At 40.3% G+C, this 16,798-nt stretch overlaps 1 protein-coding gene across 4 annotated transcripts in view; it reads left to right on the top strand.

Moving 5' to 3' along the window:
• sema5a (sema domain, seven thrombospondin repeats (type 1 and type 1-like), transmembrane domain (TM) and short cytoplasmic domain, (semaphorin) 5A) overlaps positions 1-16,798 on the top strand; it is a 428,747-nt gene that overhangs the window by 379,727 nt on the left and 32,222 nt on the right. For all 4 annotated transcript variants that reach the window (XR_009809834.1, XR_009809833.1, XR_009809835.1 and 1 more), the window contains exon 17: positions 5,584-5,793. Coding sequence is in view for 1 of the 4 variants with exons in the window: in XM_061922050.1 (XP_061778034.1) it covers positions 5,584-5,793 (210 nt within the window). In the remaining 3 variants the exon portion in view is untranslated. The remainder of the gene's footprint in view (positions 1-5,583; positions 5,794-16,798) is intronic.

Below are 16,798 nucleotides of genomic sequence, written 5' to 3'. Positions count from 1 at the left end.
TCAGGCCGTAAGACTCTTGAACGCATCATAATAATCCCCTCAAATCCCCCCAAAAATGGATTAACTCACTGGAATATAAAGACAATACAATATGTGGATTCATCTGCAAAAGTACTATATATTTATGTGTACAGTAATCTAATTATTTATGTCTGCACCTTATTGCTCTTTTATCCTGCACTACCATGAGCTAATGCAACTGTAGTTCTTATCTGTGCTGTAAAGTTCACATTTGAATGACAATAAAAGGAAGTCTAAGTCTATAATCAGTGTGCTACAGTATTAGCTGTAAAAGCTAACTACGGCAAGAGATAAGCTAGCTTCTACGTCAGCACAAATCGCGTTTGAGTTTGTAATGCACAACCCAATGCGATAAGACACCAATCTGTACTGACTGAACAATATGAAACATTTTATTAAAGTATCTGTAAAGTATAAGACCACATTTCATGTTTTGTTTTTGCACATCTTGCCAGACAGCGTGTGTACTGTAGTTGTAATAACACACATAACGTGCTGCATGTATCGTGATTGATGTTAAAGTTACTCACTTGACGGACAGTTGTTCATCTGGTCCAGCTGGCCAGGGATGCTTACTGTTGATTTTGGGTAAGCACTTAATTTGTCCAGATAGCTTGGTTCCATCCATCCATTTTATACCGCTTGTCCCGTTCGGGGTCACAGGGGGTGCTGGAACCTATCTCAGCCACAATCGGGTGGAAGGTTTGGTACACCCTGGACAAGTGGCTACCTCATCACAGGACCAACACAGATAGACAGACAGCATTCACACTCACATTCACACACTAGGGACCATTTAGTGTTGCCAATCAACCTATCCCCAGGTGCACGTCTTTGGAGGGGGGAGGAAGCCGAAGTACCCGTAGGGAACCCACGCAGTCACGTTCCACGTTCATATTTATAGCGTCAACATTGCTTTAACCTCACTCTCCCGGTGTCCATCTTCTCCAACGCGTCACTCTTCCTTCGTGCTCGCTTCTATAAGCAATAGTTCATCCTCAATATATTCAGCTTCAAAAAGATAAGTTTGTGAATCCTCATTTGTTCAAAAATAGTCTTCTTGTTGTCCTTTACACAGTCTGCCATGATTAGAAGAATATGCCGCAAGTGTGGAAGTGCGCTGCTGTAGAAACGTAAATCAATACGCGGAAGAAATCAGTCCCGGAAATGGTTAAAATGATCAAATACAGTAAATATTGTTCATAGTACATATTGTTATGAAGATGTCTGTTACTACATTATATAAATACTTTTATACAAAACGTTGATGGGCGGTTTTTAAGTTGTTTTAGAGGGCTTGGAAGGTTACAACAATGACTCCCATTAGTCGCATCTTTCAAGAATTTGTTATTGTTTTTAAAACCCCCCCCCCAAAAAAAACGTGTGTTGTTGTCTCTCATAATTGTTACTGATAGGCAAAAGTCCCCCCAAAAAAGTGCAGTTCCCCTTTAAATCCATCTATCCATCCATGGTCTATCGCTTGTCTCTTTCAGGGTCGCGGGGGGTCGCTGGATCTATCTCAGCTGCGTTTTGGGCGAAAGGCAGGGTACACCCTGGACAAGTCGCCACCTCATCAGAGGGCTCCCCTTTAAATATGAAAAGAAAAAATGTTTATCGTTAAACAAGTTAAAGTATAGTCCAAACACTAGGTGTGATGAAATTACCCTCTGCATGTGACCCATTCCCTTGCTTCACCCCCTGGGACGTGAGGGGAGCAGTGAGCAGCAGCGGTGGCCGCGCTCAGGAATCATTTTGGGGATTCCAACCCTTGATGCTGAGTGCCTAGCAGGGAGGTAATAGGTCCCATTTTCATAGTCGTTGGTATGACTAGGTCGGGATTTGAACTCACGACCTACCAATCTCAGGCCGGACACTCTAACCACAAGGCCACTGAGCAAAATGTATCATTAAATTGAACTAAATATATATCTGAAATATATAGTACAATAAATATACATAAATAAATAAAAATAAATGTAACATCAAATTAACGTTTATTAACACATGAAGACAAAAGTGTATCTTTTAGGACTGGGATTAGATACCGTATCGGTAGAAATGTAACATGTACCCGTCCCTACCCCTTGCATAATCTAATGACAAAGTTTATGTTCACGCTGTAGTGTGCATGTTTGCATTTTGAGCAAGGAGGTCGCGCTTATGTAAATGTTTACGTGCATGAGATGAAGCATGAGATGAAGCATGAGATGAAACACGAGAAACACGCGCAGCTTGCCTTTAAAGAGGTCCGGATGAAGAGTGTCAGGTCACAGCTGCAGGGGGGACGGTTCACCCCGCTGCCCACTTAGAATCGATAGCGAGCGCCTCGACGGGCCCTGGTGATCGGGCGGGCCCGCGCACTGTGCCAAGGTCGGCCGTATTTATGAAGAGGCTGAGAACTCGCGCAAGGTAAACGCTCGGTCTTCCTGAAAATATAAAGCACCTCAACCACAGGAAAAACATTGTGAGGGAGATGGAGAATGGAGGGAAAAGCCAGCAAAGGGAATAAAAAGTAACAATGCAGGCAGAAAAAGAAGGTCCATCTTGTCTTCTTGTCTTAAAGGCCTACTGAAATTAGATTTTCTTATTTAAACGGGGATAGCAGGTCCGTTCTATGTGTCATACTTGATCATTTCGCGATATTGCCATATTTTTGCTGAAAGGATTTAGTAGAGAACATCCACGATAAAGTTCGCAACTTTTGGTGCTAAGAGAAAAGCCCTGCCTCTACCGGACGTCGCAGACGATGACGTCACATGTTGATGGCTCCTCACATATTCACATTGTTTTTAATGGGAGCCTCCAACAAAAAGTGGTATTCAGAGCGAGAAAAGGACAATTTCCCCATTAATTTGAGCGAGGATGAAAGATTTGTGTTTGAGGATATTGATAGCAACGGACTAGGAAAAAAAAAAAAAAAACAGTTAAAAAAAAACGCCATTGCATTGGAAAGGGTATCATTAAACAAATTTACTAGGATAATTCTGGGAAATCCCTTATCTTTCTATTGTGTTGCTAGTGTTTTAGTGAGTTTAATATTACCTGATAGTCAGAGAAGTGTGTCCACTGGTGTCTTGATGCGCAGTGTCTCTGAGGGAAGTCACGAAGCTGCAGCAGGACGGAAGCTCCGCTGATATCAGGTAAGAAGCGACTTTTTAACCACAATTTTCTCACCAAAACCTGCTGATTGACATTTGGTCTGGATTCATGTCTGCTTGACCGCGCTCTGATCCATAGTAAAGTTTCACCTAAAGGAATTTTAAACAAGGAATCACTGTGTGTTTGTGTGGATAAAGGCTAAAGCTTCCCAACTCAATTTTTCTACTGTGACTTCTCCAATTATAATTGAACATATTGCAAAAGATTCAGCAACACAGATCTCCAAAATACTGTATAATTAAGCCGTTAAAGCAGACGACTTTTAGCTGTGTGTGTGCATAGTGCTCATACTTCCTGAAACCCTGTGACATCTTGCGTACACGTCATCATTACACGACGTTTCGAAGACGATACTCCCGGGAAATTTAAAATTGCAATTTAGTAAATTAAAAAAGCCGTATTGGCATGTGTTGCAATGTTAATATTTCATCATTGATATATAAACTATCAGACTGCGTGGTGGGTAGTAGTGGGTTTCAGTAGGCCTTTAATATCTGTTGGTAGAGGTTGTGGTGTTGAATGACTCTTGGACAGCCACTGTCATTTCCTTGCAGGTGATTATCATTCGCTCAAACAGATGTCTTCTATTTGAAATATTCCCACAGCCCTGATTAACACTTGCGGTAATCATAGCTTGATAAAAATTGCACTTTTAGATTCCTCCTCTTGATTCATTCTAAATGAGAGTGCCATGAATGAAAACTGATGTCATTTAATGAGCTGCATTCCTCTTTCTGAATCCGTCCATCCATCCATTTTCTACCGCTTATTCCCTTTGGAATCATGGGGGTCGCTGGTGCCTATCTCAGGCGGAAGGCGGGCTACACCCTGGACAAGTTGCCACCTCATCACAGGGCCAACACAGATAGACAGACAACATTCACACTCACATTCACACACTAGGGATCATTTAGTGTTGCCAATCAACCTATCCCCAGGTGCATGTCTTTGGAAGTGGGAGGAAGCCGGAGTACCCGGAGGGAACCCACGCAGTCACGGGGAGAACATGCAAACTCCACACGGAAAGATCCCGATTGAACGCCGGACTGCTTAGGACCTTCGTATTGTGAAGCAGACGCACTAACCCCTGTTCCACAGCGTGCTGCCGGTCCATCTTGTCTTCTTGTCTTAATATCTGTTAGAAGAGGTTGTGGTGTTGAATGACTCTTGGACAGCCACTGTCATTACCTTGCAGGTGGTTATCATTCGCTCAAACAGATGTCTTCTTATTGAAATATTTCCACAGCCCTGATTAACACGTGCGGTAATCATAGCGTGATAAAAATTGCACTTTTACAGTGGGGCAAAAAAGCACTTAGTCAGCCACCGATTGTGCAAGTTCTCCCACTTAAAATGATGACAAAGGTCTGTAATTTTCATCATAGGTACACTTCAATTGTGAGAGACAGAATGTGAAAAAAACCAAAAAGGAATTTTAAAGCATTTATTTGTAAATGATGGTGGAAAAAAAGCATTTTGTCAACCATTCAAAGCTCTCACTGATGGAAGGAGGTTTTGGCTCAAAATCTCACGATACATGGCCCCATTCATTCTTTCCCTAACACGGATCAATCGTCCTGTCCCCTTAGCAGAAAAACAGCCCCAAAGCATGATGTTTCCACTCCCATGCTTCACAGTAGGTGTGGTGTTCTTTGGATGCAACTCAGTATTCTTCTTCCTCCAAACTCGATGAGTTGAGTTTATACCAAAAAGTTATTTTTTGGTTTCATCCGACCCCATGACCTTCTCCCAATCCTCTGCTGTATCATCCATGTATCCATTTTGGTATAAACTCAACTTGTCGTGTTTGGAGGAAGAAGAATACTGAGTTGCATCCCAAGAACACCAAACCTACTGTGAAGCTTGGGGGTGGAAACATCATGCTTTGGGGCTGTTTTTCTGCTAAGAGGACAGGACGATTGATCCGTGTTAAGGAAAGAATGAATGGGGCCATGTATCGTGAGATTTTGAGCCAAAACCTCCTTCCATCAGTGAGAGCTTTGAATGGTTGACCAAATACTTATTTTCCACCATAATTTACAAATATATTATTTAAAATTTCTACAGTGTGAATTCCTGGATTTTTTTTCACACTCTGTCTCTCACAGTTGAAGTGTACCTATGATGAAAATTACAGACCTCTGTCATCATTTTAAGTGGGAGAACTTGCACAATCGATCGCTGACTAAATACTTTTTTTGCCCCACTGTAGATTCCTCCTGTAGATTCATTCTAAATGAGAGCACCATGAATGAAAACTGATGTCATTTGATGAGCTGCACTCCTCTTAATGAATCCATCTTGAGAAAATAATAATTAAGAGTGCAGCTGTTGCCGATCCATCACTGTTACATCTCGCAGTTTTCAACAACGTCTCACTTTTCGTCATTCTTGGTGCTTCAGGCGAGGTTCTTCATCTGGGGAAGATCTCCGGGCGCACCGTGAATGGCGGCTGGTCCTCGTGGTCTTCCTGGTCCCAGTGCAGCAGAGACTGCAGCCGCGGGATCCGCAGCCGGAAGCGGACTTGCAGCAACCCAGAGCCCAAGTATGGCGGGCACACCTGCCAGGGGTCGGCGCAGGAATACCAGGAGTGCAACGTTACACCATGTCCTGGTAAGGAAAGCCCTTGTCAGCATTTTTACTCAATGTTCAGACTTCAACCACATTTTACTTCACGCGACTTCTTCTAGGTCAGTGCTCTCAAACTCACCATTTTGTGTGGCCCTTTGCATGACATCAGAATTCAGTAACTACCATCACGATGTTTGATTGATTGATTGAAACCTTTATTAGTAGACTGCACAGTACATTACATATTCCGTACAATTGACCACTAAATGGTAACACCCCAATAAGTTTTTCAACTTCTTTGAGTCGGGGTCCACGTTAATCAATTCATGGTACACATGTGAACACATTAATGCCAGCACAACATGTAACAGGTAACAAAATAAATATTGGGCAACTACTACCATGCTGAAAAACGTGGAGCACTACCTGTAGTGGGAGTGATGCCAATTCCCAGCATGCCTTGCAGCATCTTGTAATTAGTTGCTCCAAGTACATGTTTAGAGTTTGTGAAGTGTTGCCCCTTGTACGTGTTACCTACCTGTTGCATGTACAGTTGGTTTTAGCGTTATTTCTTTTATGACACCATGACTGTTACTTCTACTTGGTCATTGTATCATTTCTTGTCCTGGTGCTTTTATTTTGGTTGAACTTGGCTTCACCTTTGCTTTCTGTTTAGTTTACTGCCAGAACCTGTTTTCTATTTCTTATCAAGTCTATTTAGGTTCACATGTTGCTCCTGGACAGCCCTGAATTATTGTATTTTTGTCAGTTTGCATAAGATACTCTGTTATTTTTTTGTCATGCTCCCCTTTGGGGACATACATTTCCCCAATGGGGGGGCAACACATGTCATTTTTTCACACTCATATGAAAAGATAAATACCCCCCCAACCCAAGAACACACGTTTACAACTTGGTAATAAAGCTGTGAAAGGAACCTCTTTGGAACCAAAAAATGCTCATCTATCTTTGTGGCAGCAATGTCATCCAGGCGATGGGAATGTTTGTGTCAATATAAACACTTGAATATAACACTTGAAACACCTTTGCCAACTCAAGTACAGGATTATGGTATGTGTACTACATGTCCTCCACATTGAATACTAGTCTTTTATCACTTCAGTTTTTGCTCTCTAAATAGAGAATGAAATTATTTGATCTGCTAGCGGCGTTGTGTCTCTGCATCCTGGGGCCACACCATCAGCCGACATGTGCCACCTTGACAATCACACTAATAGAGGCGTAATGATTGAGCAATATTATTATTATTATTATTAATATTATTGTTGTTATTATTATTAATAATAATATTATTATTATTATTATTATTATTATTATTGATTTATGTTCCGAATGTCCATCCATTCATCCATTTTTTTACCGCTCGTCCTTTTCGTGGTTGCGGGATTCCTAATTTCAAGTATCGTATTTTACGGACTATAAGGCACACTTAAAATCCTTTCATTTCTGCAAAAATTGACAGTGCGCCTTATAGCCTGATGCGCCTAGGATACAGATTAAATCTGGTTCTGCTTACCGACCTGGAAAAATGTTATTTGTTACATGGTGTAATGATAAGTGTGACCAGTAGATAGTAGTCATACATAAGAGACACGTGTGGACTGCAATATGACGCCAGTAAACAACACCAAAACTTTAAATGTTCCATTGAAAAAAAAGAACATTACACACGGCACTCAAAAATCCGTCAAAATGTTTTAGTAACACTTTGAAGCCGCACTGCTTGAGGATTGTCGGCACATTTGGGCTACCGTAGTCAGAGGTACAAGTATTACTATGGTGTGTGTATAAGGACCGCAAAATGGCATCCATTAGCAGACTTATTATTTGGTGTTTTGTTTCACAATATTATGCAAAACCAACTTTTCTTAACTTCTGGTACCTGCAGATGTGTATTTGAGATCTGCGTAAGTCCTGAAAATTTGCATATGTCCGCTACTGTAGTCTGTGTTGACACCGTAGTCGATGAGTTTCTTCTTTTTCACTATCTTGTTATGGAACATTCATCCCTTGAGGTTGCCATTTCTAAAATAAACTAGCGTAAAGCTCTAACTTACTGTATATCTCGCTATGGAAGCACTAAAAACGACCAGTGTAGTGAGTTGACATAATTCCCCCACGGAACTTTAGTTATCAGAGAGTTTCGGTCGGACGTTTTTTTCTCGTGAGACATTTCCGGTGTTCTTGCACTAGTGAGCCACGGATGAGAAGATGCTGCTCTGTTATTGATTTAAGTAAAGTCTGAATGTCATTAAAACAGTTAGATCCATCTTTTGACACTTCTTCCACTCCCGTCGTCCTTGCACGCTACACCGCTACAACAAAGATGGCGGGGAGAAAACGTTGCCGAAGGTGAGCCATGTTAATAAAACCGCCCACAAAACGTTGCATCTGGAAGCGACTGTCAGAAAGCGACTTGAAGATGGTCTGTAAAATCTCATCTATGCAACATTTTGACCAAAGAACCGCCATTACATGTTATGTATACCACAAGGAAGTGGTTTACATTTAGAAAAAAATCATAATATGACCCCTTTAATGAGCCGGTGAATCTACTGTTAGAATGTTGGTTACCATACTTTGATTAAAAAAAATGCTTGAATATTGAAAATGAGAGCAGAAAAGTTTTTCTCTTATTAATCTAATCTTAAGTGTTGGTTTTACTTTATTCCAGTAAGATGTAAATGTGATGGCCATTAATTGTTGTTTTTTACTTGTTTGTATCCATAATCATTTATACATTATTTCCTTACAAGAAATAACAAAAATTTAGAAACATTTCGCCTGCAGTGTCCAGTATTCAGTACTTATTTTATAGTCATACTGCCATCGGCCTTTGCTGGAGTAGGACCCTTACGCAGAGAAGGAATAATAAAACCAATAACAAACAGGCACACTGAAAAAGAAGTAAGGAAAAACAAATCGTGATGCACACAAAAACTGTGGAGAAATGAAAATCGTACACAAAAGGTTTTGGAGATGAACAATTCGGGTCAGAGCCCCATGAACAAGATGCACGAGTCGAGCCAGAGTAGAGGAGATGAAAATGACTGGAAGGGTGCAGCATCAACTGGCGCCGTGTGAATGGACCGGAGAGCTTAAAGGGGAACGTTATCACACTTTCAGAAGGGTTAAAACCAATAAAAATCAGTTCCCAGTGGCTTATTTTATTTTTTGAAGTTTTTTTCAAAATGTTACCCATCATGGAATATCCCGAAAAAAAGCTTTAAAGTGCCTGATTTTCGCTATCTGTAAATCGACCGTCCATTTTCCTGTGATGTCATCTAGTGATGCCAATAGAAAACAACATGGCGGATAGCACAGCAAGATATAGCGACATTAGCTCGGATTCAGACTCTGATTTCAGCGGCTTAAGCGATTCAACAGATTACGCATATATTGAAACGGATGGTTAGAGTGTGGAGACAAATAGCGAAAACGAAATTGAAGTCGAAACTGAAGCTACTGTATTGAGCGAATAGCTATTGAAGCTATTTGGCGATCGCCTTCTAACCAACGATTGCATCTTTTGACCACTGGAGCAACTTAAATTTGTCGATTGGTAAGTGTTTGCTTGGCATTAAATGTGTGTTGAGGGAAAGGCTGGATGCAAATATAGCTACAAATGTACATACAGCTAGCCTAAATAGCATGTTAGCATTGATGAGCTGGCCGTCATGCCGGGACCAAATATGTCTGATTCGCACATAAGTCTATAACATCAACAAAACTCACCTTTGTGATTTCGTTGACTTTATCGTTGGAAATGCATCTGCTTAGAGTGTCGCAGGATATCCACACGTTTCTCTGTGCCATGTCTGTCATAGCATCGCCGTACATACAGTACATACAGCTAGCCTAAATAGCATGTTAGCATCGATTAGCATACCGTGCTATTCGCTGCACACTCCATGTAAATCAACTTGAATCCGTCCCTGATCGTGTTGTTACACCCTCCGACAACACACCGACGAGGCATGATGTCTCCAAGGTACGTAAAACAGTCGAAAAAACGGAAAATAACAGAGCTGATTTGACTCGGTGTTTGTAATGTGTTTGAGAAAATGGCGGATTGATTATCTAGGTGACGTCACAACGTGACGTCATCGCTCCGAGAGCGAATAATAGAAAGGCGTTTAATTCGCCAAAATTCACCCATTTAGAGTTCTGAAATCGGTTAAAAAAATATATGGTCTTTTTTCTGCGACATCAAGGTATATATTGACGCTTACATAGGTCTGGTGATAATGTTCCCCTTTAAGTAGTCAGGTAGAAATTAGTATAAAGTGTGCGCAAAATTGGCTCAGAAAACCAGGCACTGTAACACAAAGCCCACAGGCGGCAGCAGGAATCCCAGAATATGACAACTTGATTTTTTTGCTAAAAAGTTACAGAATCGTTCCAGATCAAATTGTTCCTTGAAAAAAAATTGATTGTACTTGAATTTGCAACCACAAATAGCGATCGAATCGAATCGTTTTGAATATGAATCGTTACACGCCTATTAATACTAGATGAGGCAATTCCTGAAGGATTTGCGTGTGAAAACTTCAATACTGAAATTGAACTGAAATCTTGGAATTGTTGAAGTAGAGCACACAATTCACAAACAGGCTCAATATTTTGAAGTTGGAACAGTTTGAATCAGATGAAAAATGTGGTAGTTGTAGAACTTTGAAGAATGTCCCATTGATTTCAATAGGAATTTCCCCAAAATTTGGGAATTTTTGGAAAAGCGAGAATTTTTTAAGAAATGGTAAACCACTTGAATGGTCTGAATGAGTTGAAATGGTTGGTGTAGGATTGTTTCAAATCTGTTGAGAAATGTTGAAATAGTAACATGTTGAATTGAGAAATGATATTACAAAATTTCGGGAAAACCGGGAATTTTTCCAGTTCAAAAAACAACTTTGTTTTGTGTCCTGATTAAGAGGAATATTTTGACTGTAGAACGGTTGAAATGTGTTGAAAAATGTAGGAGTAGTCGCTAGAAAAAAGAGTGAAAATAGGGCTTTGGAAAACTAGTAATTCTGGAAAATTTTGGAAATTTCTTGAACTTAGAAAAAATGTAGTTCAAATTTACAAGATAGTGGAATGTGTTGAAGGTGGAATGGTTTGAATCGGTTGAAAAATGTGGACATGGGGAACGTTTGAAAAATGGCCAATTTATTTTGGAATGGGAAAAATGTCTCGGAAAACCTGGAATTCTGGAAAATTTGGGGAATTTTGGAAATTAGTCAAGGGAAAGGCCGCGATTCCTGAATAGGCTGATCAGTTTGAAGATGAAACGGTTTGAATGGGGTGAAAAATGTGGAAGGTAGAGTGGCCAAAATCTGGAGAAGAAGAAGAAGGAAAAAGTTTATTACGTAGATGAATTTTGGTGTCGAAATGCTTTGGAGCGTTAACACAAATATACAGCAAATATACTTCACTAGACTGATGTAGCTCAACTCAAGACCAACCTTTTATCTCAATAATGAGGATTTTAAGTGAAATAAAACTGTGAATTTGTGGAATTTGTAGAAGAGCAAATCTGCCGTTAAATGATCTGTCTTACTTTCATCTCCTCCAGCAAGGAATGTCACCTGAATTGGACAATATTGTTTTTTTTGGAGGGGGTCAATTTTACTGATTTTATGATGATTTGTGATGAAAATGTTAAAAACGTATTGTTTTTATTTCACTAATGATTGTATAAAATATTGAAATACAAATGTTGTGGGTATGCCCACTATCCCTTTCATTAAACAACAAAACAGCTGGATGAGGCTTTTTTATTTCTTTTTTGTTTAGGAAACGTCAAACCAATGTTATCAGCGGCACTAATGTTGTGGTTAATTTAGCACCAATTAACGTCAGGGGATTTTGCAAACATTGCTGCGTGTCAGTGGAGACGTACTGTAGGCTCAGCACGCTACAAGAAAGGGAAGGGGACGGGTGGAGGGCGCCGTGGGCTTGTAAAAACCCTTCAGCAGTTTGTGGTAAAACTTTTCACAAGAACTCAAATATATGCTGTGTCAGCTATCAAACATATTCAAGGGGAATTAATTACAGGTAGTCATTTTTATTTTTAAATGAAGGAAGAAAGAGCACTTTTCTCACGCAAGGAAAACGGACTGGTGCTTAAGGACCACTCTGCACGTGCCTGCGTAAAAATAATGTGTCTATTGTCTTCAAAGTTGTATTTTTTTTTTTTTAGTTTACTCATACAGTGCTGAATATGGCAGTTAAAAGTGTTAACATGTTACTCCCAACATATTCTGCATGCTAGCTTCTGACATTTTGGCTGAAAATTTATATGAAAACTGAAGATGTATCACGGTTATAGCGGTATTGTTAAATATGCTCAAAAAGTACTTATATTCACACACAATTTTTTTTTTTAATAACAGAAATATAAACAAACACTATTTTGCATGTTTTTTGTTTCGTATACTTCACTAATAGTGTTTTAGTCTTAGTATTGTATCTGTTTTAAAGGCCTACTGAAACCCACTACTACCCACCACACAGTCTGATGGTTTATATATCAATGATGAAATATCAACATTGCAACACATGCCAATACGGCCTTTTTAGTTTACTAAATTGCAATTTTGAATTTCCCGCAAAGTGTCGTGTTGAAAACATCGCGGTATGATGACTCGTATGATGACGCGTCGTTTGACGTCTCGGGTTGTAGCGGACATTATTTTCCAGCTCGATCCAAGCTATAAGTAGTCTGCTTTAATCGTATAATTGCACAGTTTTCTGGACATCTGTGTTTCTGAATATTTTGCAATTTGTTCAATTAATATTGGAGAAGTCAAAGTAGAAAGATGGAGGTGGGAGCTTTTAGCCTTTAGCCACACAAACACAGTCGGTATTTCTTTGTTTAAAATTCCCGAATCCGAAGCTTTACTATGGATCAGAGCGGTCAAGCGAACATGGATCCCAACCAAATGTCAACCAGCAGTTTTCGGTGAGAAATTTGTGGTAATAAGTTTGCTCTTACCGGCAACACGCGGCAACATCAGCGGAGCTTCCAGCAACGTGACTTGCCTCAGATAATCTGAGTCAAGGCACATACCCGTAGCCACACCCCTCTGACTTTAGGTACAATTTAATCTCACTACAACACTAACACAATGGGCAGATAAGGGATTTTCCAGAATTATCATAGTAAATGTGTGTCCTTTACTCTCAATATCCTCAGCCACAAATCTTTCATCCTCGCTCAAATTAATGGGGACATTTTTTTGCTGTTGGAGGCTCCAATTAAAAACAATGTGAGGACGTGAGGAGCCCTCACCCTTGTGACGCCATCGTCTGCTACTTCCGGTACAGGCAAGGCTTTTTTATTAGCAACCAAAAGTTGCAAACTTTATCGTCAATGTTCTCTACTAAATCCTTTCAGCAAAAATATGGCAATATCGCGAAATGATCAAGTATGACACATAGAATGGACCTGCTATCCCCGTTTGAATAAGAAAATCTCATTTTAGTAGGCCTTTAATGGCTAAGTTTTTATTGTTTTAAATATTGGTTTCTACTGTAGCACTTTAAGATTTATTAAAATGAAAAGTGCGTAACAAATAAAATATTTGGTAATTATCATTCCTGGTGAGCGCTGTGTTGTGTCCTATGTTCAGCGGTTCTTGAACACACCGTAAAAATACCTGCATCTCATGATCTTGAGTACAGAGCTATCACTGTCTAAAAGAGAACAGCTTGTATGTTCAATATGCACAATGGAATAGGTTAGTTGCTCCCACACAATGTGTCTGTATAAGTATAGATTGGGGTATGTTGTTTTTTTAATGGGGAAAGACGTTAATGTCTCTTGTTTACATGTGAGCGACTGCCAGTCTGTGAATTTATCAAAGTGCAGTTTTTAACCACGGTTTTTCTGTGATTTTTATGTAAAATGGAAATGCTAACCGTTTATCGTTTATTTCCTGCAGTTATCGTTAATACCGTTTATCGTTCCATCCCAAGGTACCACTGTGTTGTAATCAATCAGTCAATCAATGTTTAGTTATATAGCCCTAAATCACAAGTGTCTCAAAGGGCTGCACAAGCCACAACAACATCCGCGGTACAGAGCCCACAAAAGGGCAAGGAAAAACTCACCCCAGTGGGACGTCGATTTGCATGACTATGAGAAACCTTGGAAAAAACATTGTCCATAGTGGATCTAACATAATAGTGGGAGTCCAGTTCATAGTGGGGCCAGCAGGAGACCATCCCAAGCGGAGACAGGTCAGCAGCGCAGAGATGTCCCCAACCGATGCACAGGCGAGCGGTCCACCCCGGGTCCCTACTCTGGACAGCCAGCACTTCATCCATGGCCACCGGACCTGTGCCTCCCCTTCCACAAGGGAGAGTGGGGCAGAGGAGAAAAGAAAAGAAACGGCAGATCAACTGGTCTAAAAAGGGGGTCTATTTAAAGGCTAGAGTATACAAATGAGTTTTAAAATGAGAATTAAATGCTTCTACTGAGGTAGCATCTCTAACTGATGGGGAGGGCATTCCAGAGTACTGGAGCCCGAATAGAAAACACTCTACAACCCGCAGACTTTTTTGGGCTCTGTTAATCACAGTAATGAACTACTGTGAATGCAAACCTAACTTAGGAGAGCAAACATAATGTTAGCATTTGATTAGTTTGTAGGCTACTTCCTGGTTAATGGAGGATGACGACAACTGCCATGTCATGATTCCTAGGGGGACACTCCAAGTGCTCCAATTTAATGACTTCTTACTTGGTCAGTGCCATGCTACACCTTTGCAAAGTTTAGTGGAAATGAGTGGCCTGAGACTTTTGCACAATAGTTTTGCACAAGGTCTTAGGGGGAAGCAATTAATATCTCTCATTTTGCCACACACAGATGAATATGCAATTTCATAAATGCACCCCCTACCCCGAGTAAGAATCCTGGCACCCAATGACTTGCCAAAATCCTCAGATATCCCAATCAGTCGCAGATCATTTTGAGCCGCGATCAAAACCCCAATTTACACCAAAGAATCAAAAGTCCCTCAGGCGCTCTGCTATGTAATTACATAGCAGGCTAATTATGCTGCTGGCTATAGCAGACCTTGTTTTGTTGTGAAAAAACCCCTGAGACTATTATTTTTCTGCACTCCAGCAAAAGAAAGCATTCTAATTACCAGAATCCTTTGGTTGACGAAGGATAGAAATGTTTGCGTCAAACACGTGTGGTCTTCGGGGCGACACAGACGAGTTGGAGATTGTATGTGATGATCATTAATCAGAACCTCCCCTTAGAGAAGGGTTTAGGTATCTTGCTAATAGCTTGGATCTGCGTGTAATCTGCAGCACCCTCAATCTGTCTCCCTAAATGCTTCATCGCTTATAAGTAAGCAAAGGAGACAAGGGCGTGAACAGCCATCGATGCTATTTTTACAGTCCGTTAGTTCATTCAGTTCATGCTCACATTAGTAGGAGAACTTCACGTAAATTACCTTTTTTTTTATATATACCTGCTGCCTGTCTAATGCTCATGCTTACGAAAGCTACTGCACGGACTAATCATACCACAGCTATAGTGTAGTTATGAGTACATCTGCTCTGCAGCAATGACTACAAATGCCGCTTCAATTAGCGCCCGTCTGAATGCGAGGCATTATTTTGGACATCATCAGCTGGAGCTCAAAACCAGCTGTGAGCCTCCCGACTTCTAAGTGTTTTGGGGGTTTTTTTATCCGACGCTGTGTAAGTGAAGAGGGGTTTACGCCGACCTTCTGCCTGGTTTAGGAACAAATTAATCTGTGCTTTTTTTTCCCCTCACAACTCTGCCCGGGATGAAACGATCCGTCATGGAGGGCCAGGAATCGACTGGTGTGTCACTTTGAGATAGAGAAATTACACAGAGATGACAAAAAGCAACGGCAACTTCAATTACCTGCACAGAGCTGCCAGGCATCAGGGGTCTTTAAAAGCAATTCTCGAGTGGTTCCCAAAAGGAAATTACTCTCTGCCAAAATGAGGTGAGGGTTTATCCACATCATTGGCAAACAATATGTACAGTACACCACTAAAGGCTGTCTTTCTTATAATTATTTGGAGTCTGATATACCATATTTTTCGGATTATAAATCAATCCAGAGTATAAATCACATCAGCCGAAAATGCATAATAAAGAAAGAAAAAAACATACAAACCCTGTTTCCATATGAGTTGGGAAATTGTGTTGGATGTAAATATAAACGGAATACAAAGATTTGCAAATCCTTTTCAACCCATATTCAGTTGAATATGCTACAAAAACAACATTTGATGTTCAAACTGTTAAACTTTTTTTTTGTTCAAATAATCATTAACTTTAGAATTTGATGCCAGCAACACGTGACAAAGACGTTGGGAAAGGTGGCAATAACTACTGAGAAAGTTGAATATGGTAAGAGTCATTCAAATAACTATAACATATACAGTAGAACATGCTATACATTTACCAAACAATCTGTCACTCCTAATCGCTAAATCCGATGAGATCTTCTTCCTCGGTGTCGCTTCTAAACAACTCTGCCAATTCCAAAGCTAGACAATGCGCCGCTTCCTCTTCTATCGGTACGTCGCTTACGTCAGAGTCATCGTCAGTTGCAGTTCCAATTATTCCAGCCTTTCTGAATCCGGACAGGATGGTTTTGGTTGTTATTCTATATGTTACAGTAATGTGTTAATAATTTCACACATAAGTTGCCCGTAAGTATAAGTTGCACCCCCGGCTAAACGATGAAAAAAACTGCAATTTGTAATCCGAAAAATACGGTACTCTTTTTCCTCAACAATATGGAGCGAGCACATAAAAGTAGGAGGAAATTCAATTAAAACATCCATGTTGTTTCGGTCTGTGTTGAACTGGAATGAAGAGACTGGTAGGAACCCTCGTATTTGGGAAAGCAAAAGAAAATATCGCAGCGGTGAAGTGAATGAAAAGGAACCAGACACGGAAAGCATGAGGCAAGTTACGCTGCATGATCCAGCCCTATCCCGTAAAAAGCAATCCTTATTGGCAACCAG

Source organism: Nerophis ophidion, linkage group LG15, assembly GCF_033978795.1.
Source record: "Nerophis ophidion isolate RoL-2023_Sa linkage group LG15, RoL_Noph_v1.0, whole genome shotgun sequence".
NCBI classification, from domain to species: domain Eukaryota; kingdom Metazoa; phylum Chordata; class Actinopteri; order Syngnathiformes; family Syngnathidae; genus Nerophis; species Nerophis ophidion.
Note: the sequence above shows the minus strand (reverse complement) of the source record. Positions and strands in the feature narration are given on the sequence as shown.